Source organism: Ictidomys tridecemlineatus, chromosome 10 (assembly GCF_052094955.1).
Source record: "Ictidomys tridecemlineatus isolate mIctTri1 chromosome 10, mIctTri1.hap1, whole genome shotgun sequence".
Taxonomy (NCBI): Eukaryota; Metazoa; Chordata; class Mammalia; order Rodentia; family Sciuridae; genus Ictidomys; species Ictidomys tridecemlineatus.
In genome coordinates, this window is record NC_135486.1 from 60607776 (window position 1) to 60633638 (window position 25863).

The window sequence follows — 25863 nt, forward strand, 5'->3', positions numbered from 1 at the left end:
CTGAGGTCAGTCTGGGGGCTTCACAGGGGCAGGGCCTCTGGAGGGGTCTCCTCGTCGCCTCTCCTGACTTCCAGAGAGAACTGAGGCATGCAGAGGTGAAGTCGGGCTCTGCCTTGAGACGCTAGACCCAGACTCCGAGGAGGCCACTTCTGAGCCCAGGGCCTTCGCTAGAATAATAAACCACTTCAAGACTCAATTTCCCATCATAAAAATGGGCTAGTAAAGAAAAGGATAAAGAATGCTGTTGGCAATAAGGCACGATAAGCAGTTGCTGTCACTAGTTGCCGCATGGCACAGTGAGAACGATGAAATAAAGGCAGTCTGTTGAAAGAACAGTCCTTAGTTTACAAAAGTGGAAGGGAATCTCCTCCTGGTGAGGGGAGGAGGAGAGCAGTCTGCCTGCAGCTGCTACCTCACAAAGAGTTCCCCCAGACAGGGTGGCCAGCCTGCTCAGGTACCCATGCTCAGTGTTTTGCTGCCTGCCTTTTGACCTGCTGTCAGCACCTCTTGCAGAGGGCGGGAGGGAGGGAAATGAGGCAGCTGAGTCCTCCATCTCATGCGGCAAGAGACTTGGAGCAGGCAGAGGTTCCCAGAGCCAGAGTAAGGCAGGGGTGAGATTCTGGAGCAACTGCAGCTTGTGGGCCTATGGATCCTGGTGGGACTTCTGAGACTGGGAGAGTCCTGAGCTCTGCTTTGAGTCCAGAGGCTGGGGAGTGACTCACGGGGCCTCCATATCTGGGGTCTGGACCTCAGACCTCAGAAACAGTACCGGGTGGGCAATGGACTCCAATACACGGGCTCCCCTTCCCTGATGGTGTGCTTGGGAGCTAAGTGCTGACTGGGAGCACGGGTGGGCGGCAGAGGCCAGGGGTTAGTAGAGTGTCCTGTGGGCATGGCGGGGAGGGGGGCTTTTCCTAGTGCTTGCATCATAGAGCGACCCTGGCAGCGCAAGGCGCAGGGATTCGTCCTGTAAGGCAGGTGCCTCTGAGTGGAGAGGCAAGAGTGTGGGTTGGCTGCCCTCCTGTCCTTTGTCATTGATGTTTCCCACTCAAGGTGTTTCCCACTCAAGAGAGCATGAGGCTGTTTTTAAAAGATAGTCTGGAAAAGAAAATGTCCGTCATTTTGAGGAATGGAATAGAAAGCGGATGGACATGAGCTGCCGTGTAAAGCAGGGGCCTCTGAACCCAGCCTCTGCTCTGGAGCAGTGCCCTCTGCCCTCTGAGAGCTGTGAAGACATTAGCACCACTTAAGGAGGTTGGACACCAGACAGTGCCCAGGGCGAGGACACCTCTGTTTAGTTACAGGTTGGCAGGAAGTCATCGGGAGATCTCCAGGTCAGGCTCCACTCAGGAAGGCGCCCAGCCGAGGTTGTACCCAGGCTCTGCCAGGGGCTCACTCTTCATGGTGCCTAATTCATGAATTACAACTGTAATTCATAAATGAGGAATGTCCAGACTCAGATGATGTTTACAGACTCAAGAGAAACCACCATAGCTTGAATGTTTTTGATGCATTTTGGGTGAGCATTGAGAAATCTTGGAGAAAGATTAATTGCTATATCAATGGAAAACCCTGTCGGTAGATATCCAGTTATTAAAGGAGAAGACTTTTTAATGATTCAGGGAAGCACCATCAAGATTGCAGGAAGTGGGCTGGGGTTGTGGCCCAGTGGCAGAGCGCTTGCCTAGCATGTGTGAAGCACTGGGTTTGATTCTCAGCACCACAAGTAAATAAATGAAAATAAAGGTCCATTGAAAACTAAAAACATATATTTTTTTAAAAGATTGCTGGATGCTTTAATTTGCTAGCAAGGTACGAACTATTAGGTTCCGATTAGTGAAAACAGAACTGCCCCTTCAGTTCCTCAGCTGTGCCTTCTAGTGGCAGGGCAGTCATGAAGCCGATGTCCTCTTCCCACCTAAGTGATGACACGTCTGCAGCAGCCATCACAGGTGTGGTGACACCAACTGTCACACGCTGTGCCACTGTTAGGCTCCTTTCTCTTGCTCCCTCCCCTCTGCCTCCCTGCTTCCCAGAGCAGCTACCGGAGCACTAACAGGGACAGGGACAGGGTGGACAGCCGCTTGGTTCAGGTGCTGGGCTGTGTCCCTATCTGGAACTCACACCAGGATGCGTCTAAATCCCTTATCTCAGCCACCTCAGGCGGGGACGGTCCCTCTGTTGCAGTTGATGTAAAGATGACATTTCTTGAGCTGGGAGAATTTGATGTGATTGTGTGTATGCTAAGCCTCTGAGGATAATTCCGTAGCCCCATTCATCATGAAAACCAGGCCTTTCAGTTGTGTTTCTTAGGAAAAAAAGTCCCCAGTAGAAATCGTACATGTATTTAGTGGACTGGGAGGAGACGGGGATGCCTAGGATGATAACTTGTGGCAACTTCACGATGCAATTGGACTGAGTTATTCCCCGCGCTGTTATTCTGCAGAGGGGACGAGGAGCCAGCCCTGATTATCTGCCAGGTCCTGCGGTGGCCTCTTCCACCGCTGCAGATGCTAATGGTGCCTCATAACCTTGCTTCGCAAATGAACTCAAGCCTGGGCACGTTAATTGACACTTTGTCCCTGATTTATCGCTATTGAGTAGAAGTTGCTTTTATCTTCCTGATGGCCTGTGTTGACCCTCCTGGTCACAGAATGAAGATTGCTCCGGAGGGCGCTTCGGCACAAGTGAGCTCACTTGTGAGTCTTATTGGTGGTGGGCGGGGGCAGTGTTCCTGGTGATCTTGGCCTCCTGCTGCTGGGGGGTCTCACCTGGAAGGTTTCAGTCCACCTGCAAGGGACTGTGCATCCTTGATGAGGAGGGTCTGCCCAAGTGTAACTGGGCTTCAGGATGAGCGTGATCTTGTCATGGCTACCCAGGTTGTCAGCACATGATAGAGGTGCTTGGGTCCCCTCTCAGGCCACCCTGGTTGTCCAGGAAGCAGGATCTCCCCAGGAGTCAGTGGGGGTGGTGGTAGAGGTTCTGATCCTGTGGCGGCTCCTCAAGGCAGCCTGGCTGCTCTCTTGGCCTCGACCGTGTGTTCTTTGCTCCAAGTCAACCCTTACTACCAGACCCTGGGACAGGATTTGGGAGGCAGAAAAGGAACATGGCAGCCTGTGCCGCCATGGTCCATGCTTGTGTCCAGACCCGAGACTTAGAAATGAAGGAAGCTGGCTGGGAGATTCTGGAAACCAATGGCCAGTCGTTCCCACGTGGAGCGGGTTGGTGTGCTCTAACTCCTCTTCCCTCTGGGAACCACCCTACACTCATTCACAGTGGCTCCTGGCCCCTGGATCAGGGCCAGTGCCTTGTTCTTTAAAGAAAGGAGGCACTTGGGAGGTGGCCCTGGCTTCCCCTGGAGGTCCAGATGCAGGAGTTCTGTGGATAGTGTCTGTTCCTCCAGGAGTCACTTAGGTCAGGGCAGGTTTCCCAGTGTCCTTAAATCTGCCAGTCATGCAGGACACTGATGCTACTAATCTGGTTTCAAAGTGTGGGGCAGGCAGCTCGGGAGACATGAGTGGTGACACCATCCAGGACCTGCCAAGCCTTGAGGCCCTGGATCCCAATGGTGGTGAGTGGTGCAGGTGCGCCTCTCCCCCTCCTGCAGCTGCCTTCCCTGGCCTGAACAGCCAGCTGCCGCTTCCTTGCCAAGGGGATGGTAAGATCCAGGCTGGAGGTACACAGCCACATGGCTGTCCAGACAGTATCTCCAGGTCCGCAGGTCAAAGGCTAAACGCCAGGTGTATCCGCTGGCAGCAGGTCAGGACACCGAGGACCTCCTCACCCAAACTCGCCTCCTGTCCTCTGAGTTGGGCGTCTCTGGGCTCTCCGATGGTGGCTTCTGTTCCTCACTAGTGCACCTGCCTGTGTCTGAAGCCTGTCTTGTGGCTATGCCCCTCGGGTTTCCTCCCTGGAACTGCAGGGGCAGTGGAGGCGCAGGGCAGGCCAGGGCCCCGGGGCATATGGCCTGCTCCCACGGGCCTCTGCAAGTTTCCTTCTGCAGAGTTTGAGTCTCAGCTTGACTGAAAACAACAAGAAACACTGGGAGCACTATGTCCAGGCGAGGTAAACCGGAAACCTCATGACCAATGCCGTCGGCCATGGTTAAGAGTCAATCTTACTGTGTGTGTTTGGGATTTACATGATGCTATGGGGTATGAATAGACAGTGAAGAGGGCCCGATTGTGAACAAATGGACGTATCTCTCTTCTATACACTTGTGGAACAGGAGCAGCTAAAATCTGCTTCGTTAGAATCTCTGGTAGGATAGTGTTATTTCCTAATGACCTCACACTGAACAGCAGCCTCCAAACTTGTCCATCCTGCACGTCTGCTCCTCTGAGGCCACTAGCTGGCTGCTCCTCATCTCCTCCGCTGCCTCCTGCCTGCCCTGGACACTACTGTCTTCTTCTGTGTTTGGTGTGTGTGGCACCTAGAGTGAGGCCCTGCGGTGTTTTCTGTCTGTGTCTGGCTTCTTTCCCTGAGCTCCAGGTCCACCAGGCGTGGCAAGAAGCAGGCTTCCATTTTTTTCCTGATCTTGAATAATGTGCTATTGTATGGCTTTTTGTTTCTGTTTTTGGTACCTGGGCTTGAACCCAGGGGAGCCTAATTGCTGAGCCACATCCCCAGCCCTTTTTACTTTTTATTTTGAGACAGACTCTCTCGAGGTTGCTTAGGGCCTCGCTCAGTTGCTGAGGCTGGCTTTGAACTTGCCATCCTCCGGTGTCAGCCTCCTGGTTTGCTGAGTCACAGCACTTGGACCTCTGCTGGTCTTTTTCCTGTCATAGGAATAAACATCGGCTCTACCTCCAGATCCTTAGCTGATGCAAAACGAGCCAAATGAAAACCTTGCCAACAGGTCCAGCTCTTTTCATGAGGGTGGAAGGAGGAGAGCTGGTTTATCTTCAGGATGCTTCTTCTGTCTTCACGTCCATAACAGGAAACCCAGACCAACCTTAGTGTGTTGGAAGGAAGGTGGAGGCCTTGGTGTAAGTTTCTGTAGCTAACTGGGTTTTGTGACCTGCTAGCTTGTCACCCAGCCATCTTTGGGTGGGTTCCTTTACGTCTGCTTAGCACTCACGTGCAAGGGTAACGACAGCCTCCTCGGTCACTTTCTCCAGGGAACCGAAGCCTGCGGAGCAGCCTCATTCTGCTCTCAGGCTTTGCTCAGTGTCTACCACCAGCTCCGCGGGCTGAAGCAGTTCTGTGCCTCCTGACACCAGGGAGAGGCCCGAGAGACGCTCTGCCTCTCTTCTCCCAGTTCCTCAGGGGCAGAGGAGAGGTGCTGTGGCCCACGGGTGCCCAGCTGCCAGCCCACCTCCAGCCCCAAGAGACTGCAGCCTTGAGCCCCGGGGCCTGTTGTCACCATGCAGCAGAAATGGGGGTGAGAGAGATCAGGGACACAACCATACTGCAGATTCATTCCTGGAGAGGTCTGGCCTTCACTTGGCTGCCTTGGAGGGAGATGTGACTTCAGGAGCAGGAAGGGAAGAATTCTTGCCCAGCTCCAGCTGAGGAACAAACCAGGAATTCAGACAGCTGTGGCCCCTGCCTTCTGGGAACTTTCAGGTCTCCCTGTTTTGCTTAACAACATGCCTTTGTTTCTGAGTTCTCTGAGGAAACTAGCAAGACAAAGCAATCAAACAAAAGATGAGCTTTCTCACAGGTGACAACACATACACAAGAAGACAAGGGATTTTATCAAACTAAGATGCTCCTGGCAGCAAAGGAAACAATCAAAGAGCCCAGAGACACCCTGAGGGTGGGAGGAAATATTCATAAACTCTCCATGTGAGAAAGGTTAATATCAGGATATATAAGGAATTGAACTCCATATGATGAAAATCCAAATAATCCAATTAATAAAAGGGCAGTAGATCTACTAGACGCAGCTGGCCAACCAGATACGAAAGGATGCCCAGCTTCAACAGTCTTCAGGGGAATGCAAGCCAAACCCATAGAGGATGCCATTTCACCTCTGCTGAAATGGCTATGGTCGGAGACGCAGAGGGAGAGCTGGGGCTTTCTGGGTGGACTGTGGATTCACCCTGCCCTGGTGGAACACAGCAGGGAGGCTCATCACGAGCAAAAACTAGAACTGCCATGTGACCCAGCTGTCTCACCACTGGGTCCACATCCAGAGGAATCGACCCAGCATGTTGAAGAGACTTCTGCTCCTCTGGGTTTATTGGAGCACAATTCACAAAAGCCAATGTGTGGAATCAACCCAAGTGTCCATCCATAGATGAATAGATACAAAAATGTATATATCACAATGAAGTACTATTCAGCCATGGCAAAGAAGGGAGGTCTGTCACCTGTGGCAAAGGGTGAACCTAGAGTGCAGTGTGTTAAGTGCAATAAGTCAGGCAAAGAAAGGTGTAGAAACTAAGAACGTTGCCTTCAAAGAAAATAGAAGAGTAGTTACCAGAGGCTGGGAAGAGTAGAGGGGAGAGAGGGAAGGAGAGAGGATGGCTAGGCCGGGGGTGGGGGTTTGCTTAGCATGCAGGAGGTTCTGGGTCCCACCCCAGGGGATGAAAACAAACAAACAAACAAACAAGTACAAGAGGGCCATGAATTAGAGGCTCCAGGTGGATATAAAGTGACAGCAAGGAGGAGGAATACCTTCCAGAGTTCTGTAGCACAGCAGGGGAACAGTGGTTGGCAATAATTTATTATGTATATTAAAATCCTGGGAAGAGAGGATGTTGAACATTCTCACCACAAAGAAAGGAGACATATTTGAGGTCATGGATATGCTAATTACCCTGATCTGACTTTCACCCTTCACCCATTGCATGCATGTACCAAAATATCACATTTGTGCACCATAAATATGTGCAATTATTGTGTCAGTTAACAATAAAATAATATAAAATAACATGTTGAAAAACAATAAGAGCATTTTTAGAGTGTTTGTGACTTAAATAGACTTGAATAGTACTTGTGGTCCAGATACATTTTAGAGGTCTGCAGTGGTCCCTGCAGAGACTGATGCAAGACATTTTTTCACGTGCTATTGGAAAGCCGAAAATTACAGGCAGAGAGTCCCTCTAGCTGACCTTTAGCAAGGCCAGTGGTGTCAGATAACCTGCTCAGTACTCTGTGTGGACCTTCGGGTACCAGCCTCCTGACAGCCCAACCAGATGTGAGCTCTCTCACCTGAACAAACACGGAAGGCCCAGACCTCATGCCCTGCAAGATCCTGAGGAGTTCGCGTGGACCCTGCAGTCTCCCCTGGCCTCCCTCAGAGCCCCAGGCTGAGTGATCAATGCTAGCCCCGTGTAACAGCTGGATGGGGGGCCGTCATGTGAGACTTGAAAACTGAATCTTAGAAATGGACTTTCTGATTTGAATCTACTTAGCTAATCTTAAAGAAAAGCTTATTACAGGACTGGGGATGGAGCCAGTGATAGACAATTTGCCTGACCTTGGGAGGCCCTGGGTTCAATCTTCAGCACCACAGAAATAAGAATAAGAAGAAAAGTATCTTCAAACATGTATAAACCAGAGGAATTAAGAGGAACCCCATGTGTGCACCAGCAAGTCCAGCAGCCCCTGGCCCCATTCTACTGGTTCCCCATTGTACTTACTCGTTCCCTTCTGCAGCTGTAACAGTGACCACAGACTGAGTGTCTCAAAACAACACAAAACTATTGTCCTCGTGCTGGAGGCCAGAAGCCCATGGCTGCTCACTGAGTTATGATCACAGTGTGGCCAGGGCTGGAGGCTGTTGGGACAATCATTCTGGCCCTTTGCAGCTCCTCATGGCCACTGCTTCCCTGGCTGGTGGATCTCCTCCTCCCAAGCACACGCCTCCAATCTCATCTTCCATCGCCAGGTGGCCTTCTGCTTCAACCTCCTGCCTCCTCTGATGAGACCTTGTGATCCCTGAGGGCAGGATCACCCCACCTCAGGCTCCTTCACTTGGTCACATTGTGGCCATAAAAAGTGAAATCCACAGGTTCCCGGGTCCAGGATGCAGGCAGCCTGGGGCCGTGAGCTTGTCTACTGCACCCACACTACTGCAGCAGGAATATTTGGGAGCAGACCTCAGACATTCTACTTAATCCATACACACATCAGTATATTTATCTACAAAAAATAATGGCTTTAAAAAAATAAATGCAGAGCTGAAGCCACGCCTAAGACAGGAGCAGAAACCCCTGGGCAAGCCTGGTGATCCAGTGGTGCTCCGGCTTTCCCGCAGTCAGAGCTTTGGTTTTAGGTTGTTCTGCAAACAAGGAGGTGCCCTAGGTCTGCTAAGTCTTCACTTCCGCGCTCCTCTTTCTGCACCCGCTTGCTGTTTTGTGCTTAGTTTATCCTCATATTTTGGCTAACTTGTCCCCATAGTCCATGCTTCCTTTTTACCTGGGTTTCCCATAAACCCCAAGTCAGACCTGAGGCTGGTAACGTTTAGATTGGACCCTGTGGCCCAGCGAGGGCCAGCAGAGCTCTCTACGCAGCTCCAGGGGCCAGGTGTCTGCAGTCACTCTCCTGAGCTGCGTGGAGCATGGGGGGCTTGGTGGCACCTTCCTCCTGGCCTCTGCGTCAGGCTCACCTCGTGCTGGTGCTGGTGGCCCAGCTCCGTCATCACAGCAGGGTGCCAAGGAGCAGTGTTCTTATCTTGCATTTCTGTCAGATGTAGCCGGAGCTTTCTATAAGAACAAGTTTCCTTCGGTGTCTAGTTGATGATCCAGAAGAACCACTTGTGAAAGGCAAGCTGAATTTGTGATTCTTTCCCTAACAATCTGGTTTTCAGAGTAGCACCGTTTCCTAGCATCCACCAAAGGTGACCAGGAAGCTGCCTCCATGCGCTTGTGCTGCTGCCATGTCACCGCTTCCCACGTCTGTGGCACTGAAGTTCTTTGTGGGATTACCCTCATCCACACTGCCCCCTCTTTGGCCAATGAGAGCCTCTTTGAATTGGCTTTAGAATTTTTTGACATCAGCCAAGAAGCTTCTCCATCTTCTGATGGAATCGGGGGTTTCTGGCTCATCTTGGGCATTTCCTGCCCCAGGTCTAGAATCAGCCTTTGCTTCAAGGAGCTTTGGACTACTGGGCTGGCCACTGTTTCTTGGCCTTGTCATTAGATGGATCTATAATATTTTTAGAAAAGAAATTATGGTTTATGCTATTATATCCTATTCAAAGAAGCACATGGTTTTGCTTTGTTTCTGTGATTCTCTATTTGTATTTCTTCTCTTGTGCTTGAAATTGGTTCCTAATAAAATTGCTTGCATCTGGGGCTGGGGCTGGAGAGGCTGTTCTTCTGCAGAAAGCAGAGCCAAGTATCCACGGAGCAGATGGTAGAGAGCTGTGCAGGCAGCAGGAGCCGGGTCTAGAGAAGTGTCTGCTCTTCAGGAGCCCTGTGGTCAGTCCTTCTGAGCTGGCTGAGGTCTCTCCAGTTCTCCCTGTAGGGTGTGTCCAGCTCCCTCCACTGACATAACTTAATATTGTACCAGCTGGCAAGGGGAAATTGCTTGAAGGGCCCAGCTGCCTTTGGGCTAAGCAGGCAATGAAGGGCAAATTTGGAGCTAAAAGGCTGAGAGGTGGTGAACTGGTAACTGGCAGGGGAGGCATTCAAGCCTGACTCTGGGGGGTCTTGCTGTGGTGGGGGGATGGTGAGGACAGGAGGGATACAAGTAGGGGCATCAGTCATGTTCAGATGTTGTCCATAGTACTTTGCACACTCAACCCCCTCACCTCACAGTCTGAAGAGGTACGCACTCCTGTCATCTCTGCCGTACAGATAGGAGGCTGAGGCCCAGGAAGGCTGAGCCAGGGAGCACTTATGGGTAGGCTGACTCCAGATGGCTTCCTAAGCTCCCTCAGGTTGTTCCCAGTCTCGACAGACTAATCGAAGGATCAAGAAAGACAAGTGCTACATGAGCTTTGTAGTCAACCCTTTGTGGCTGAACCAGCCTCCCCATTATCTCTATTTTATTTAATCAGAAATATTATTACTTTAAAAATAGGATTTTCCAGGGAAACCAAACCAGAACTGAACTCTGCTGGGGACATGGAGAAGTCTGGTGATTGAGGCGACTCCAACACTGGAGTCAGGGTGTGAGGACAGTCTGGTGCACGTGGGGCCTTTCGTCCAACACACCCAGGGAAGGGGCTTCAGAATCATTGCTGTGGCTCTAGCAGCCACCAGAAGCCCTCGGCACACATTCCTGGTCCCTGAGGCGCCTGTGGCCGGTCCCTCTGAGCTGGTCCTGGTCCCCGATGGGCAGAGAGGGCACAGAGCAAAGTTAGAGCTCATGTGGCTTTGAAGGAAAGGCGCATGGAGCAATGACCGGTGCCCGATGCTGTGCCAACCCCATGGCTGGCCACTTCGGCACCATCTAGTTTTGTGACCTTGAGAGAATTACTAACCTTTTAAAATTTCAGTTTCCTTATTTATAAAGAGACGTCAAGTAGTGCCCTCCTCACCCTCAGAGCCCCTTGAGGAAGCATGGTTCATCCCCAACCCCTTTGCGCAGCTGCCGTTGCTGCTGTGGGCAGCTCTGCAAATGGCACCCCTGTTGGGCTGGAGGCCAGAGCAGCTGCAGCCAGGCTGGATGGGCAGTGTGTCCCTGCTCACATGTCCAAGAACCCCGTTTTCAGCTGGAAACTTCATGTGGGCAATTGGGGCCTGGGGAGCGGTCAGCCCTGTACACTCAGGGAATGACCTCGTCTGCCACTGTTCACCACGACCTCTGCTGCTTCCATCATCTCACTAGAAGTTCCTGTGTCTGCACAAAAATTGAGCAACGCCTACTGTGAGAAAATGACCAAGCGAGGTGGCTCTCTGGGTGTCTCCTGGGTCTGGAGCACAAGACGCCTAGTCAGTGAGCCTCCACGAGCTTTGTTGGGCTTAGAGCAGAGAAGGACACTGTGCTTCCCAGGTGGAGAGGAGGCTTCATAGTGGAAAAGAGAATCTGGTGCCACCTGCCACAGGCATTGTCATCCGAAGGGGACTTCCCCTGCGAGATACTTAACTGGGCAGGTTCTCTGGAGCCCTGTCTCCATCTGTGGGGTGGAGATCAGAGGCATGACACTCGTCTCTCATAAAATTGTGCAGCAGAACAAAATAATTGATGGAAAGTGCCTAGGGCTCTGCTGGGCACAGAGAGGTGACTCCATCAACCTCCCCTGCTCCTAGTGCTCCCAGCCCAGGGATCTTGAGTCATTAGTGGCCACCTCTGGAAGAAGCTGCTGTTTAACGTGGACCTGGAGGCCGCCATTCTGTTGGAAACTCACTCCCCGTAGGGTGGTACAGGGAGCTGGGTTTTAAGGTGCAATGCAAAGTTGAAGAACTCACATACCTTCTCTCTGCCTCCATGCTGCACCGACCCTTTATTCCTTCTTGCCAAATGGAATCCCCAGCCCCAGGTGTTCCCACCACGGCTGATGGAATCGATGGCACTGCCTGCTTTAGAATGAGCCACGGCACCTCTGTGCCTCCAGATTAGATGCTGTGTGCTCAGCATCCGTAGGAAACAGAGAAGTAAATATTTGCTACAGAATGGCTCTCCAGAGCTTGAGGATGCGGTTCTGCCTCTGAGAATTCACGGGCTCCATGTGCCTCTTGTTTAGAGTCGAGGCAAAGCTGTCTCCACAGCAAGGAATCTGGTGCTTTGGTGTATCCAGGGGAGATAATGTGCCAACAGCACAGTGGTATTGAATATTGATAAGGATGGGACAGGCCATGCTTAGAGTCAGTGTCACATTCAAATGACTGGCAGAGAGATGAAAAGAAAGCCAAACCCAACGCCCCTCCGGAACCATCCTGCCGACTGCCTTGAGGGCCTGGTGCTCTGCGGTCTCTCTCCTGCCTCTCCATCAATAATCATGATCCAATATCCACCGTTGGTTTCCAGCTCCAGGGTAATTGCTTTCCTCCCTCATTTTCTGGGCTGCTGGGCTGTGTGGGCAACAGGGCAGTTGTGTGACCGCTCTGTCCAGGCGGGCGCTAGAAGTCGGTCTTGCCCTGCGGTGTCTGGTGTCAGCCCATTTCCTGTCTGGTGGCCTGAAAGAGGAAAGTCATTTTATGGAGCTATTTTTAGACTGTATTTTCGATTTCAGCGGTTATGAAACTTGGTGAGCTGGGGGCACAGCTGTCGATGTGCCCTTCCACAGTGCAGCCGGGTTCTGCTGTGTCCTACCCATGCCTGGTAGGGTTCCTGGCAGCGTGAGCCCCCACAGGCCCTGTCACTGCCCTCTTGGGTGGCTGAGCACTGTGCTGGGAGGTCGACCGTGCGCCCCTGCTGCCCGTGGCCTCACTCCTCCATCCGCCCATGAGGGTCTTATCATCTGGGCTTCTCAACGCACATATAAGGAGCATCCCACAAACGGGTCCATGGCCACCTTTGTGGTTCTGGACAGCCTCTCAGGGTGGCTGAAGGAGGCAGCAATGGGGAAAGGAGGCTTCTCGTCAGGACCTTCTACATAACTACCCAGAAGCACCCAGGCGCCCGAATGCCAGGTCCCCTCTCAGCTGTCAGGGAAGGGCAGGACTTGACTCCAGGGGTCCTGGGACATGCCCGTGTTCTGCCCCAGCTGGTGCTGGGCTCTGTGTGCTGCCAGTGTACTCATGCTCTGATCACTTTGTGCCAAGTCCCCAGGGAGTGTGATGGGGCTCCAGAGGTGGTTGGCCATGGAGTGTCCGACCTGCGGCCTGGTGCTCGCTGCCCCCAGTGTGCCCTGCACAGTGCCATGGGCATCCCAGGGATGTGAACATGCAGACTCTCAGCCTCTTCCCAATGTCCCTATCTCTGATGGCCTCACCCTCAGCATCAGGTCCTGGGTCCTCACTGCACTGCTGGCAGCCACGCGGCCTGGGTGGGCACATGTCTCTTGTGTCACATCATGGTTTGGGGACACTACAGTTTCTCCTTTCTGCAACACCTAGGCACTTGTGACCTGAGGTTGCACGTGAACCTGGCCTCCTTGCTCTTTGGGAGTGCATTTGTCGGAGCAAGTATTCAGGGCATGTGCTCTTTGCAGGCCCCTTCTCAGCCCGTACCCTGGCTTCTCAGTCTTTGTAACATCTGAGATCTGGAAGAGAGCTGTGTCCACCTGGGCTCTCAGCCCTTCCCTTTCTGGGTTGGGCTACCGGGGTGTGCTGTGGAGACTAATGGTAGAGGAGCCCCCTCTCCTTGTCCTTCTCCTGTTCCCTTTAACAGTCTTTGACCACTTCACATGGGCACGTGTTCCCATTGATCCCCTGGTTCTCAGGAGCTGGGCAGCCCTGGCACTTCTGAAGAGTGCCTGTTAGGGGACCGGCTCCCTGACTTTCAAAACAGGCCCCACAAACCATCATGTGGACTTTTATGCAAAGGGGGATATTTAGCTCCAAGGTCAAGGTCTTCATGTGTTTTAGCAGGACAAAAGGTGAACCATGGGCAATGCATCCTGGTGTTCCTGCTGTGATGGTGAAGGACATGCGTGGTTTATCTTAATAATAATAAGTGAAATGCAACAGAAAGGGTAAAATGTAAGGGAGAGGCCTGTTACCCCTCCCCAGGCCTGGGAAGCTGTTACGGCCTTCCCGTGTGTTCTTCAGGGCCACCTCACGCCCTGGGAAGACGTGCACACCCATACCGTGCTTTTCTCACATTTAGAGCATTCAGCCGACTGCAAGCTGCACGGTCCTGTGCTGGCCTCTTGGTGCTATTGCTGTAGGGTCTTCTGCTGACAGCTCGGCTTTCTGCTGGACGTGGCTGCGAGTGCAGGATGGCGGGTGCGTGAGACGTCTTGCACAAGCCCTGCTTTCACTCAGGTTTTATGCAATGATGAGGAGATGCCAGCGCTCCTCTCTTTAATTTGGGAGATGGTTGGCAGTTTTCCTTGGGAAACTTTTTTGGGGGTGGGGTATGGCAATTGTATTCAGAGGTTCTTAAACAGTGAGAAACATCCCAGCCCTTACTTTGTTTTATTTTGAGACAGGATCTCACTAAGTTGTTTAGTGTATTGACAATTTTCTGAGGCTGGCCTTGAACTTTCGATCCTCCTGCCTCAGCCACCAGAGCCGCTGGGATATCAGGTGTGCACAACCATGCCCAGCCCTTGGAACCCTTATGATGGATGGGCTGAGGCTCTTCCTGTTGGCTCCAGCGCTGCACATACCACAGCCGTGGAGAGCCATGATGGATCCATCAAGCTCAGGGTGGGTGGACAAAAAATGGAACCCCAGGGGACAAAGGTGATCTGGTCTGATGATGAGGTGGGCAGAGGTCTCTGCTGTCCCCTGTCTGCCTCCCACATATAGGGAGGCCCATGCCCACTGGCTTCTGGAGACACAGGCTCCTGGCAGCAGTGAGACTGGGATTAGGACCTGACCAGGAGCTTAGGAGAGGCACCACTGGGGCAGATGTCAGGTGAGACTTGAGCACCCTGCCCTCCCTGCTCCTGGGGGCTGGCCCTGGTGGGCTGTTCCACAGGTGCACACAGTACCCAAGTGTCCTTCTCTATGCCTCCCACCTGCTGAGCCCGTGAGGTGAGCCTTGGCACGCTCCCTTTCCCCAAAGACTGTCACCACTGAGCAGTAAAAGTGGCTAAGGAAATATGACCCCATTCGGAGAATAAGGGAGACTTCTGGGAGGCCAGAACAATAAAGATCCGACAGACTTACACCTGGGAGGCCAACTCAGTGGATCAGACACAAGACCGTGCAGATTTTGCTGCAAGATGAGTGGACTTTGGAACCAGGAGGTTGACATGCAGCCCTGAAGAAGAGTCAGGTGGAATACGGAGAAGGCAGAGTAGGGGCACTGTCCTAACTGCTAGTCAATTGGGCTGTATGCCAGATGGATCCCACTGAAGAACCATCAAGGAGGTCCCGTCGACACTGAGGGGACAGCAAGGAGCTCGAGACAAGTATGCAAGGCGCAGAGCAGTTTGGATCTGCTCTCCTAAGTCAGGAAGCCCAGGGGGAGGAGACAGTCACTAGCGGAGGCAGGGAAAGTCACCATGGAGGATGGCCCAGAGGTGGAACTAATCTGAGGCCTCAGGAGAGCGACTCAGGACAGGAGGGGCGGCCTGTGTTTTCGTGGGATTTACGTAGAGCAAAGGCAGGGAGAAAGTGCTAGAACAGAGCACTAGGGAAGGGTCAGGCTGGGCTGGCCTTGGTGAGCTGCCAGGACACAGGGGGCAAGGCTGTGCAGCAGTGTCCCCAAGGATTGGACCAGGACTTAGAGCTGCAGCATTGTCTTGAGGTGAGGGTGAAGTGCAGTGTCACAGGCAGGAGCCTCTCAGAGTTCTTGGGGACACATTTCAACAAGAGGAATAGCAAGCCCAGGAGCATGGCGGGAGCCATGTGAGTCCGCGTAACCAAGGAGACCTGGCCTTGATCACCCTCCCTAGAGAAAGGGGGGCAGATGACACCCTGCCCTGAGCGCCCCTTCCTACTCCCAAAACCTAGGCAAGGGGACGAGAGTGAGCCTGGGCCTGAAGGGCCACACTGCTGTCTTGAGGGCCACGGCTCCCTGCATGCTGGGAACCAGGCAAGCCACTGCCATCTGTTGAAAGCTGCTTCCCTGCACCTGCACCAGGACAGTTGTTGGTCAGACAAGACGTCACAGCTTCTGCACCTGACATGTGAAACCCCTCTGTCAGAGGGATGGATATTGAAGGATGCGGGTCACTCCTCCAGCTGGCTACCATTGGCAGAGTACCATGAGGGACAGAGGTGCTGTCTGCCTGTCACAACTGAACTCTTCTTGCAGCAACTGATCTCTTGTAAGCTTTCCCCAACAAACCATATGTCTCACAGGCTGTCTCTGGGCACTTTCTTCCTGCACCCTGGCAAGCGGGGTCCTTCCCTCAACAGATGTCCAGCCTGGAAAGCACGCTCCACCCCCAGGGGCACAGGGAATTTCACCACAACAAGCACCCAGCCAGGGGACCCTTTGCAAGTTCCCCTCCCATCAACAGACAGCCAGGTCTGGGGAAACACTGTGATGGAAACTTATCAAAGTAAGAAGCTTTTCCTCTGCAAGAGCTCATGTAGAGAGTGGGCAAGGAAAACCAGAGACCCAGGGACAAGTGGGAGGCACAGACCTGAGAAAGGGCTTTACCTAGAGTACAGAGTCTCCAAGCTCAACGGACAACAGCACAGCAGCAGGTCAGTCCCTCACCACACAGGATTGTGGAGGAAGGCAGGTGGGGAGCAGAGAAGCACTGGAGAAGGTGTCCCCTTTATCACATCAGGGTGGTGTGGATAAAGCCACAGGGGAGAACCACACACACGTCACGACGGCTAAAACAATGCACGCCAATAGTGACAACATCAAATGCTGGTGGGGTGCAAAGGATGAGGTCAGGTGCACGTCACTGGTGGGATATGAAGAGGTCTGACCGTCTGGAGACAGCCGGCGATTGTGACTAAACCACACACGCAGCCACCATCAACCCAGCAATCACATCTTGGACATTTACTTCAGAGAAATGAAATTCAAGGAAACCACGCATAAATATTCATTGCATCTTTGTTCCCAGTGTCCCCGATCTGGGGATGTCCCAGGTCCCCTTCCATGGAGAATGGTCAAATGCTTCTTTGTACACACGGGCATGGAAGACTGCGGCAGGATAAAGGAACAGACGGCGTAGACGCCAGTGCCCTGCGAGTTATGCTCAGAGAAAGACCTCTCCAGAGGCACATGCTGGGATTCACTCAGAAAGCATTTATAAATGGAAAATATTTTTTAATCAATGGCTTCCAGGGGCAAGGGCTGGGGGTCAGGTAGGCAGCGGGCAGATGTGGTTATAAAAGGAGAATTCTTGAGGTGGTGGAATCATTCTGCATCTTGAGAGTGGTGATGGGCACACAGACTTCCACAAGCAATGAAACTGTATGCCAACTCTGTGTACGTACACACACACACACACACACACACACACACACACACACTCCCACACACAGGGGAAATCCAGCCAGATGAGTGGATGGGATCCTGCTGAGATATTATGCTGCAATTTCACAAAACATTGCCCCTGTGGGAGACGGGAAAGGTCCCCGGGGTCTCTATGGGTTATGTGGTGGATTTAATAAAAAGAAAAAAAGGAAGGTAGGGAAAATTAATTTTTTTTATAATTGAAAAACTTGGTTGAAACCATTAGACAAAAGCAGTAACTGCAAAGTAATTACTATTATTGAGACTACATGGGTTAAAGGCAGCAATCCAAAGAAAAAGTTCAGAACAGAATTTATAAAATTTGGCAGAAGATTTTGTATTGGATTCACTTAAAAATTACTTTAAAAGGTTGAAAACAACAGTCAGTAAAAAGTTAAGTAGACAAAATTGAACTAAAAGAATGCTGGAGTGACAATGTTATATTAGACAAAGACCTTTAAGGCTAAGACATCATGCCCACCACGAAGAGCATCAGACACAGGGAAGGTGGGAAGTTCAATGGAAGCCCACAGGCACCTGCCGTTATCGTTGGAGACCCACAAAGCAGCCAACAGAACTGGCAGTCCCAGGAACCGCAGCTGGAACTTGAAATGCTCATCTCACAAACTGATGGATGGTGCAGATTGAAAATAAGCAGCACTCATTTTTAATACGTCTTCTGTCCTCGTCTTTCCTACAGCAAACGAGCGCGCACCCTTCCGGGATCAGTGGAGCACTGGGTGCTAGAGGAAGCCTTGGCATGTTAGGAGTGTGTTCTCAACACAGTGCAGTGAACTTAGGCCAGCCTGACAGACAGGGAGCTAGAGAAAGTCAGTTCTGTCCAGAAACCAGGACGCACTAAGGCACAGTCCCGAATTAAAGAGGAGGAAAACAATGAAAATACTACCTGAAATGGGCACGACTAGAATGATGTAAATTCTGGAAATCAATCTCAAGCAATTACAGGGAAGTATTGCAAATCGATAAGCTTGATGGCCAGCACACAAAAACTATTTTCCATATTTGAGATTATTTCCCACATTTTTTTCTGTATATTTAAAATTTTGAGTAAACATATATGGATATAGTTAAAGAATCACTCAAACAAAAATATAGATCTTTAAATATATTTATTACTACATGGAAATAGCAAGAGGAGAAAATGAGAGAAAGAAAAAAAAGTGAAGTGTTTGACAGAAACTAATAAATGAGATAATAAACCCAAAGAAACGAGGAAAGAGAGAACAGAGATAAGGGCTAACGTCAATGAAAGAGAGAACAGAAATCAATATCAAGGATTAGTGAAGCAAAAATTGGTTCTTTGAAATGACTAATGAGATGACCAACCTGATGAGACTGATCAATAGACTGCACAGAGTGCGAAGGAGAGAGAGACCCAAACCCAGGAGAGTTAAGAGACAGGTTTAAAAATAAAAACTAGGAATCCATTTGAAATCCACAAGGAAATGGGTTTATTTCTACCAAGGATATAAAGTGCTAAAGTGGACACAAGAAGAAATGGAAAACTGAAGTAGATGATGAGAGTTAAAGATGTTGAAATGGCAGTACAAGGTCCCCTCCAGCAGATGCCCTTGGTGCAGGACGGGGCTGGAGCGGAAGGCACCGACAGCTGAAGTCCCGCTGCAGGGCCAGTCACACTGATAGACCAGGGGCCAGGCTCCCAAGCTCCTGGAGGTCAGACCTCACCGAGCAGCTACCTGGCTTCTCTCATCCTCTCTTCCCCTGCCTGTCCGCGGGGGAAAGGGCACACCCCACCAACGCCTGCTTGGAGACTTCTCACCAAATTAAGGTGTTCGCGGGAGCCCTGCGTCAGAAGAGAGACACTGCCTGCACACCAGGGGCCTGGGTGCCCTCCTGTCCTGACCCCTGCTCCCCAAGCAGCCACTGTCCTGACTCTGACGCTGTAGATTCAGTCACAGTGCTCCCTGCGTCTTCCCGGCCGTGTGGGTGAGCTTCCTCAGGCCTCTTGCTATGGCACCACCTGTCCATCTCTGCACCACACAATCCACTGGACAGAGCCTGCTCCCCCTGTTCATCCATCCTTCTGTTTATGGGCGCTTCAAGCCCCCAGGTTTTTGACAAGTGACATGGAGTGATCATGCGTACACGCAGTTGACCTTTATTTTTTGTGGACTCTGTTTTTGTGATTTGCCTGCTTTCTGAAATTTACTTGTACCCCCCCACACACATCATTATGCCCACAGTTTCCATTGCCAGTCACAGAACAGTGCAGACTGGCAAAAGGAGTTCACGCCTCCTGACTGCGCCCTTTGCCAGGAGGCTGTGCCTTGTCTCTCAGACCGGAAATAGGCGTCCTTTTGGCCTCAACCCAGGGACACATCTTTCTCAGTTTCTAAGATGGCCTCGAAACTCTGTGCTGAAAAGCCAGCTGGAGCCCTGAGCTCAGGAGGCTGTGGTGCACCCACAGAGGAGCTCTGCATGGAGAAGGCTTTGCTCTGCTGCGATTAGGTCCCATCACTGTTGGTTCATGTCGATGGGTCAAAGTCTTTATGAAATGAGCTGCCTTTGGAGAGAAGCACACTGGTTATGTACTGATGGGTTACAGAGGGGGGAGCAGAGGCCTGTGGGAACAGGACCCAGAATTCCTGGAGGTTTGGTGCTTTGTGTTTGCTACTTCAGGTCTGTGTTGGCTTCACGCAGTGTGACAGCCATGAATAACGAGAACTGGCGGCACACACCTGCTGTGGAGGATAGACCTGGAGGTTGAGCGGCTGGTCAGATGGTTGACGCATGTTCCCAGTCGGCAGATCTCAGATCTCAAAAGCCTGTCATCCATGCACACACTCCCCAGGAGCAGGGAGTCCTCATGACCCACCTTCTCCAACGCCTGGTACTGCGACATGCAGCACGCGTCACCCTGGTTTAACGTGCCTTTTCCTGACGATCAGTGGTGTTGGAGTGTCTTTCCATGAGCTGCGGGCTGTTCACTCAGATACCCTCTTCCGCCAAGTGCCTGGTGACCAGTGTTTGTCCCTGGCTTTATTGGGTTTTCCGTCTGTTCTCATGACTTGTGGGATTCTCGTGTTCCGGATCTGTGTGTTGGTGTCTGCTGCACAACACAAAATTTCTCCCGTGCCATGATTTATCATCTCATTCTCTTAACTGTGTTTTTTCCCTTGACATAGAGTGTATCGGACATATCACTCATGCATGGAGTGTGACTGGCCCTTCTTGTGGCTGTATGTGGTGTGGCGTTTCACTGGCTGTGTATTCATAGGTGACACAGGAAGGTTCTGTCTGATTCATCCCACTGTCTTCCCATTCCCTCTCCTCCCTTCCCTTCATTCCCCTTTGTCTAATCCAGTGAGTATCTATTCTTATCTCCCTTAACCATGTTTTTTAATCAATATGAGTTATTACTATCAATGAGTCAAACCTTACCATTGGTTTACGGTTAGTGCCTTTTATACTGTTATATCATCTTTTTATTCTGCCTAGTGTGAAGTCATAATATCATCCTGTTACCTTCTAGGACTCTCACTAGTCTACCTTTCACACTCCACCTACAATCCATCCAGAATCGACGTTTGTGAGCCAGTGATCAGTCTTGCTCCCTTAGCCATGTCCAGTAGAGATAATAGACCATCCTTTCCCAGGCACTTCACGGCCTTTCGTTCTCATTCCTGCACTTATAGCCTGTTTGTGTCCCAGTATTTAATGTGTGCTTCCTGTGAGCAACATGTAACCGGACTTTGATTTTTTATGAGAGTTAAAATCTGCCTCTTCAATGCGGCACTTGTCTGTCTGTTCTTAATATGTACTTGGGCATATGCCTCTATATTGCTGTTTCCCATGTGTACCACATTTATTCAGTTCTCCTTTATGGCTCTTGTTAAAACTATACTTTGTCAATTCAGTATTTTTAATTCTTAAAAATTCCTCCCATTTTAGCTAGCCAGCTATGTGTTGCTTTAGCACCTGTGTTTTTTTGACTGCCCTAAAGAGTTCAATATGAATCCTTGACTTTTTAGTTTAATTTAAACCAGGACTTTCTTGCTCCTGGACAGTGCAAGGTCCTGAGAACATTGCTGTTCCTTTCACATCCTGCTTCTCTGTGCTGGTGGTCATGTGCCTTAATTCCACATGGGTTGGACCACTAATGAGGGTGTCCCCTGTTGAGAGCCACAGCCCCGGTAGGTATGATGCCTGGCATTTGCCAGAGGCAATGTTTGAACTATTGAGATGATGATTTGAGTTAAGCTATATATAATTGCTGTGATGCTGGATTGATTGTATTGTATATTTGACCTTTACTGTTGGGCAATGGGGCGGCTCTTGCCCAATGCTTTGGAGTTCTCCCGCTACTTTGGAGTTCTCCAGGGATTCCTGGAGAGTTCGTGTTGGTTGGGGAAGGTCCAGAGGAGGGATTTCCGGTTGGTGTGGTGTGTGCCTGGAGGAGCCGCGTGGGTGGCGTTGGGGAGAGGTTCCCGGTTATTGTGTGTGGAGTGTGCTGGTGGAGTTCGGAAATAAAGTTTGTTCCTGCTTGAGTGGCTCATGATTTGTGCCCAGCCAGACTGCGGCAGTCCCCCTCTTAGCGCCCCTGTGCCCTTTCCTGCTGGACTCTCAGCCTCGTTCCTAGCACCTGTGTTTTTTTGACTGCCCTAAAGAGTTCAATATGAATCTTTGTCCTGTGTTATGACTGTAGTACTGATGAATTCTCTCAGTTTCTGTTCATCTGAAAATGTCTTTATTTTACTTTTACTGTTGAGGAAAGTTAAAACTAACTGTATGCTCCTAGATGGGCAATTAGTTCTTGCCATATTTGAAGGATGTGGTTTGGCTATGTTCTGGCTTCTGCCCTTTGTCACCCTCATTTTGGTTCTTGTGGAGCTGCTGGGTGGCACTCTGCCCTGAGGGCCACCAGTTCTGCTGTGACCAGCTATGTGTGTTCTTCCTTGGACTTTTTCCTGCATGGCAGAGCCGTGCTTCCTGAACTTGTGGTTTCTTGCCCCTTGTCAATACTCGGCTGACAGATCTTCTAATACAGCTTCTGCCTCATTCTTTCTTTTTCCTTCTGATTTCATCCTTCAGAGACATGGGCTTTAAAATAGTGATGATTTAAAATGTTGAAGAAAACAGAGGGCTGAGCTGTAGCTCAGCAGTAGAGTGCTCACCTGGCACGTACACAGCCCAGGTCTGATCCCCAGCACAGCAGAAAAAAGGAATATACAGGACACATTGGAGAATTTCAAAGAGAACTGGAATATATTAAGAAATCACACTGAAAAGTAACTAAAATTCAGAACACAGTAGATGGATCAGCAGAACAGACACAGTAGAAGGAAGAATTATTAAATAGAACACAGATCTGTAGAAAATATCTATCAGGAAGCTGAATGGATGGATGAAAGATGAATTTTTTATCTAAGATCTCAGGTTCTTGCTTTGTATGAGAGGTAAGACTTTCTGCCGTTGCTGGGTCGTGTTCCTGAGCGGCTATACGTGCCCTGTGAGGCTCTGGCCCTCCTGCTGCATGGTCACTCCTCCTTTCCGGCTCCCAAGTTGCTGTGGTGCCTGCCCTGCCCTGCTCTCTGTGCAAAGCCATCATATTGTCCTGTGGCCCTGCTCTGCTCCTGTCCACACCGTGTATCGGGCACACCAGGCATCTGCGCTCCACCTGTGCTGACAGGGTCCAGCAGTCAGGAACAGAGTGCACTTGTGTGTTGGTTGGCCCCATGACAGGGTATGTGTGTTGGTGTGGTAGAGGGTGATGGGATGGTGGGTGACTGGGTGTGGGTGTGATATAAGTGCCTGGCCTGGGGATTGGGTTGCTGAGGACTGTAGTCAGCTGGCTGGAGCAGGGAATTCAGGGTCTGTGTGGGACTGGGCAGCTGCTTCTGGAGATGCAGATGGGACTCTGGGTGGCCTTGCAGACAAGCAGCTAGGAAGGGCTGACACCTGTGTCTCAGCAGCTTGCTGTACATAGCCAGCCCCTCTGAGTCCTCTGGTTGAAGTGCCTCATCATCCTGTGAGGCTTGTTTGTCATATGCCCGCATTCCAAGTGACATTCATCCAGCCTGACAGGCCCAGATGTGTCAGGAGACAGCACTGACCTCATTTTTTTCCTCTTCCCCCGTCCTAGCTGCGAGTGTCCACTGCTCCAGAAGGTATGGGTGGCCGACTTGGAGGCTTGCCGGCTACTGCTACAGAGTCTGAAGTTCCAGGAGGCAGGGGGCAGCCTGTGTGCAGAAGACGAGGGGCCGAGGGACGGCCTGAGCTGGGCCCACTCTGAGGACAAGGGGAAGGCCCTATGGCAGGCGTCACCCGAATGGAGGGCTCACCATACCCTCGAGCTGCACTGCGCAGGAGAACAGAAAGAGGTTGGTCTTTTCCACGTGACTTCATGGGTCGCCTTTTGGGTGGTCAGTCCTGGGCGGCTCCCATCAACCATGTAAACTTGAAAGTCTGAATAACTCTTGATTATGAGTACAAAATAATGCCAATTTTTTGGTAGAAATATTATAGAAAAGCCGAGAAAAATTTTCAGCTATTAGTTATATTCTTATTCTAACTTAGAATCAAATATAGATATCAGTACTAGTGACTCTACAGTTTTTCTACGTGCGTACGTGTAATTCTACGCACATGTGGTGTTCACCACGAGGTTCTCCACCCAGCTCCTGTTCGAGCTCTTCTGCCACCCAGCTGGCAGGCGGAAACTCCCGTCGGCCTGAGTGAGCAGCAGAGGCAGGTTCTCAAAGGCCAGGTGGCGAGCTTGGGAAGGGACGCTGCAGTGGGCACTGGTCATAGGGTACGCACCGTGGAGGACGCTGAGGCAGGAGGCCCCTAAAGGCCAAATGAGGAGCTTAACAGGGACTCCATCTCAGCAAAGACAGAAACAGAACAAGAGGCCTCTGCTCAGGTGCCAGGTGGCCGCTGGCAGCCTGGTGTCCTCTTCGGCTGAAACAGAACAGAGCAGGAGATGGGCACCACCCCAGTCTCGGTCTGTGAACTCAGGGAGCAGGTCTTGCTGGGCTCACTGCCTGGCAGTCACAGCGTCCCTGGAATATTTTCAAACGCTGCACATGCTTCTGTCATGGAGCAGCAGTGGCCGGGGCAGTTAGTGGAGGCCCCCAGGGGAAGACGCTTGACACAGGGAAAGCTGTTTGTGCCTTGGCCCAGGATGCTAGACCCCCAGGGCACAGACAAGAGAGGACCCAAGGTCTCAGAGGCAGGCATTTTTGTTTCTTGCCCTGGTTTCCAGGGAGTCTTTGGGGTCTGGGGAGGTGTATTATCTTGTGGCTAAAATGGCTGCCATGAGCTGAGGTCTGCCAGGAGGCCTGCTGGGCATGGCCACCCACACCGGTTCCCCAGTGGAGCGCCTACATGGGTTCCCCAGTGGAGCGTGATGCTGTTAGGCACTCAGTCTCTTTCTGATACAAATCTTCCAGGAGAGACTGCTGGCTCCTTACAGAGGTCTGCGAGGTGGGTTTTGAGCCTCCCCTGAGTGTGGCTGGCCAAGGAGACGGTGTGCACTGTGGTGGGACTTTGTTTCTGCGGGAGCTTTGCTGCAGACTAACACCTTGGCATTGGGGTCCCTGCCAAGCTGCTCAGCACCAGTCCCCCATCTTACATCAGCGCCATGAAAGCCTGGTAATTTGCATGGGGCTCTGTCCCAGAGGAAGTCAGCAGGGGCTCTGGCCCGCTGCAGCTGAGCCTCCTCAACTTGTAAGAGCCCGTCTCCTTCTCAGATTCCTCGGCTTCCTCCAAGCCTTTCTGGGGACCCTGGAAACCACGGGCTGCTGTCAGCCTGGTTATAGATGCTCCAGGAGTTGCACAGGGCTAGGCAGGGGCCGGGAAGGCGGTGGGCAGCTCCCCTGCTGCGAAGCTCTTCTCTTGAACACGCTGTTCTGGCCGTGATACCCGTGTCATTCTCTCCGGTCTGCAGCCTGTGCTGCCCGGGTGCTTTCTGTTTCTGCCCCATGACGGGCTCCCCTCCTACAGGGTCCTGGACAGCATCACCCCTCACATCCCAGCTGCTTCCTCTCTGAGCCAGTAGCTACCTCCACGAGGGCGAATGAAAAGAGGCCAAGAGAGGAGCTGGCAGCTTCCAGCCACCTCCGGCACTGTCTGAGCAGCCAGCGTGCCCAGGCATCTGTGCCCAGAGGAGCTAGCAACAAGGCACACTGGACACGCAGCCTTACTTGTCAGATTTAAGCCCCCCGAGCACATAGGTCTGGGAGGGGAAAGGTGTGATTTCCTCCTGGCCCACCTTCAGCATCACGGCCAGCAGTCCAATCACAAGATAGGTGGACAGAGGAAACAACGGGTTGACAGATTGATACTGTGTGACGGGGGAGCCTCGAGAAGCAAGGACCAGGGACTCAGGGAGAACTGCTCTGTGCTGGGGTTGATGAAGGAAGCACAGCAGGGTAGTCTGGTGGCCACAGGGTCACCTAAGGTCCCTGCTGTTTTCTCTGTGTCAGTCCTCCCTGCCTGGGGGCAGAGCCTTCTGGAATGAGGATCTTCCAAAGAGAAGGGGGTGTCCTTGATAGGATGGCTTTCAGGGAGGGGCCTTCTGGCTTCTGTGGCTCATCTTGGGAGCGGGGAGTGCTGTTTCTGTGACCCACTTTAGGCGAGGCGAGGGGGGGGGGCAGGATGGCAGGAGTCCTTGCGTGTGAGGCCTACCCTTGCCTTTCAATCCCAATACACAGCACCCTGAGGCACACCCTTTGGGGTGTCGTGTTCTGCACCCCACGGGTATCTCTACTCTTTCCTTAGCAGATGTCTTCCTTAGCCATACGTGACAGTGGGATGTGTTTGGACGTGACAACACGTGCGGGCTGTGATTTGCTCCACGTCAGTCTTCAGGGAGTGTCGTTCCTCCCCCCACCTCCCCGTTCTCCTTCCTCTCCCTGTGGTCTTCCTTCTGTTCATTGATGACGTTATAGAGACAAGCTCCACAGAGACACTTGCAGGTGAAATCCACCCTAGTGTATG

General features: G+C 51.7%; 1 protein-coding gene across 1 annotated transcript in view; it reads left to right on the plus strand.

Annotated features, from left to right (window-relative positions):
• Positions 1–25863, plus strand: part of Disc1 (DISC1 scaffold protein) — a 188725-nt gene that overhangs the window by 143477 nt on the left and 19385 nt on the right. Inside the window, exon 11 of the mRNA XM_078023053.1 lies at positions 23006–23243. Coding sequence (XP_077879179.1) covers positions 23006–23243 — 238 coding nt within the window. The remainder of the gene's footprint in view (positions 1–23005; positions 23244–25863) is intronic.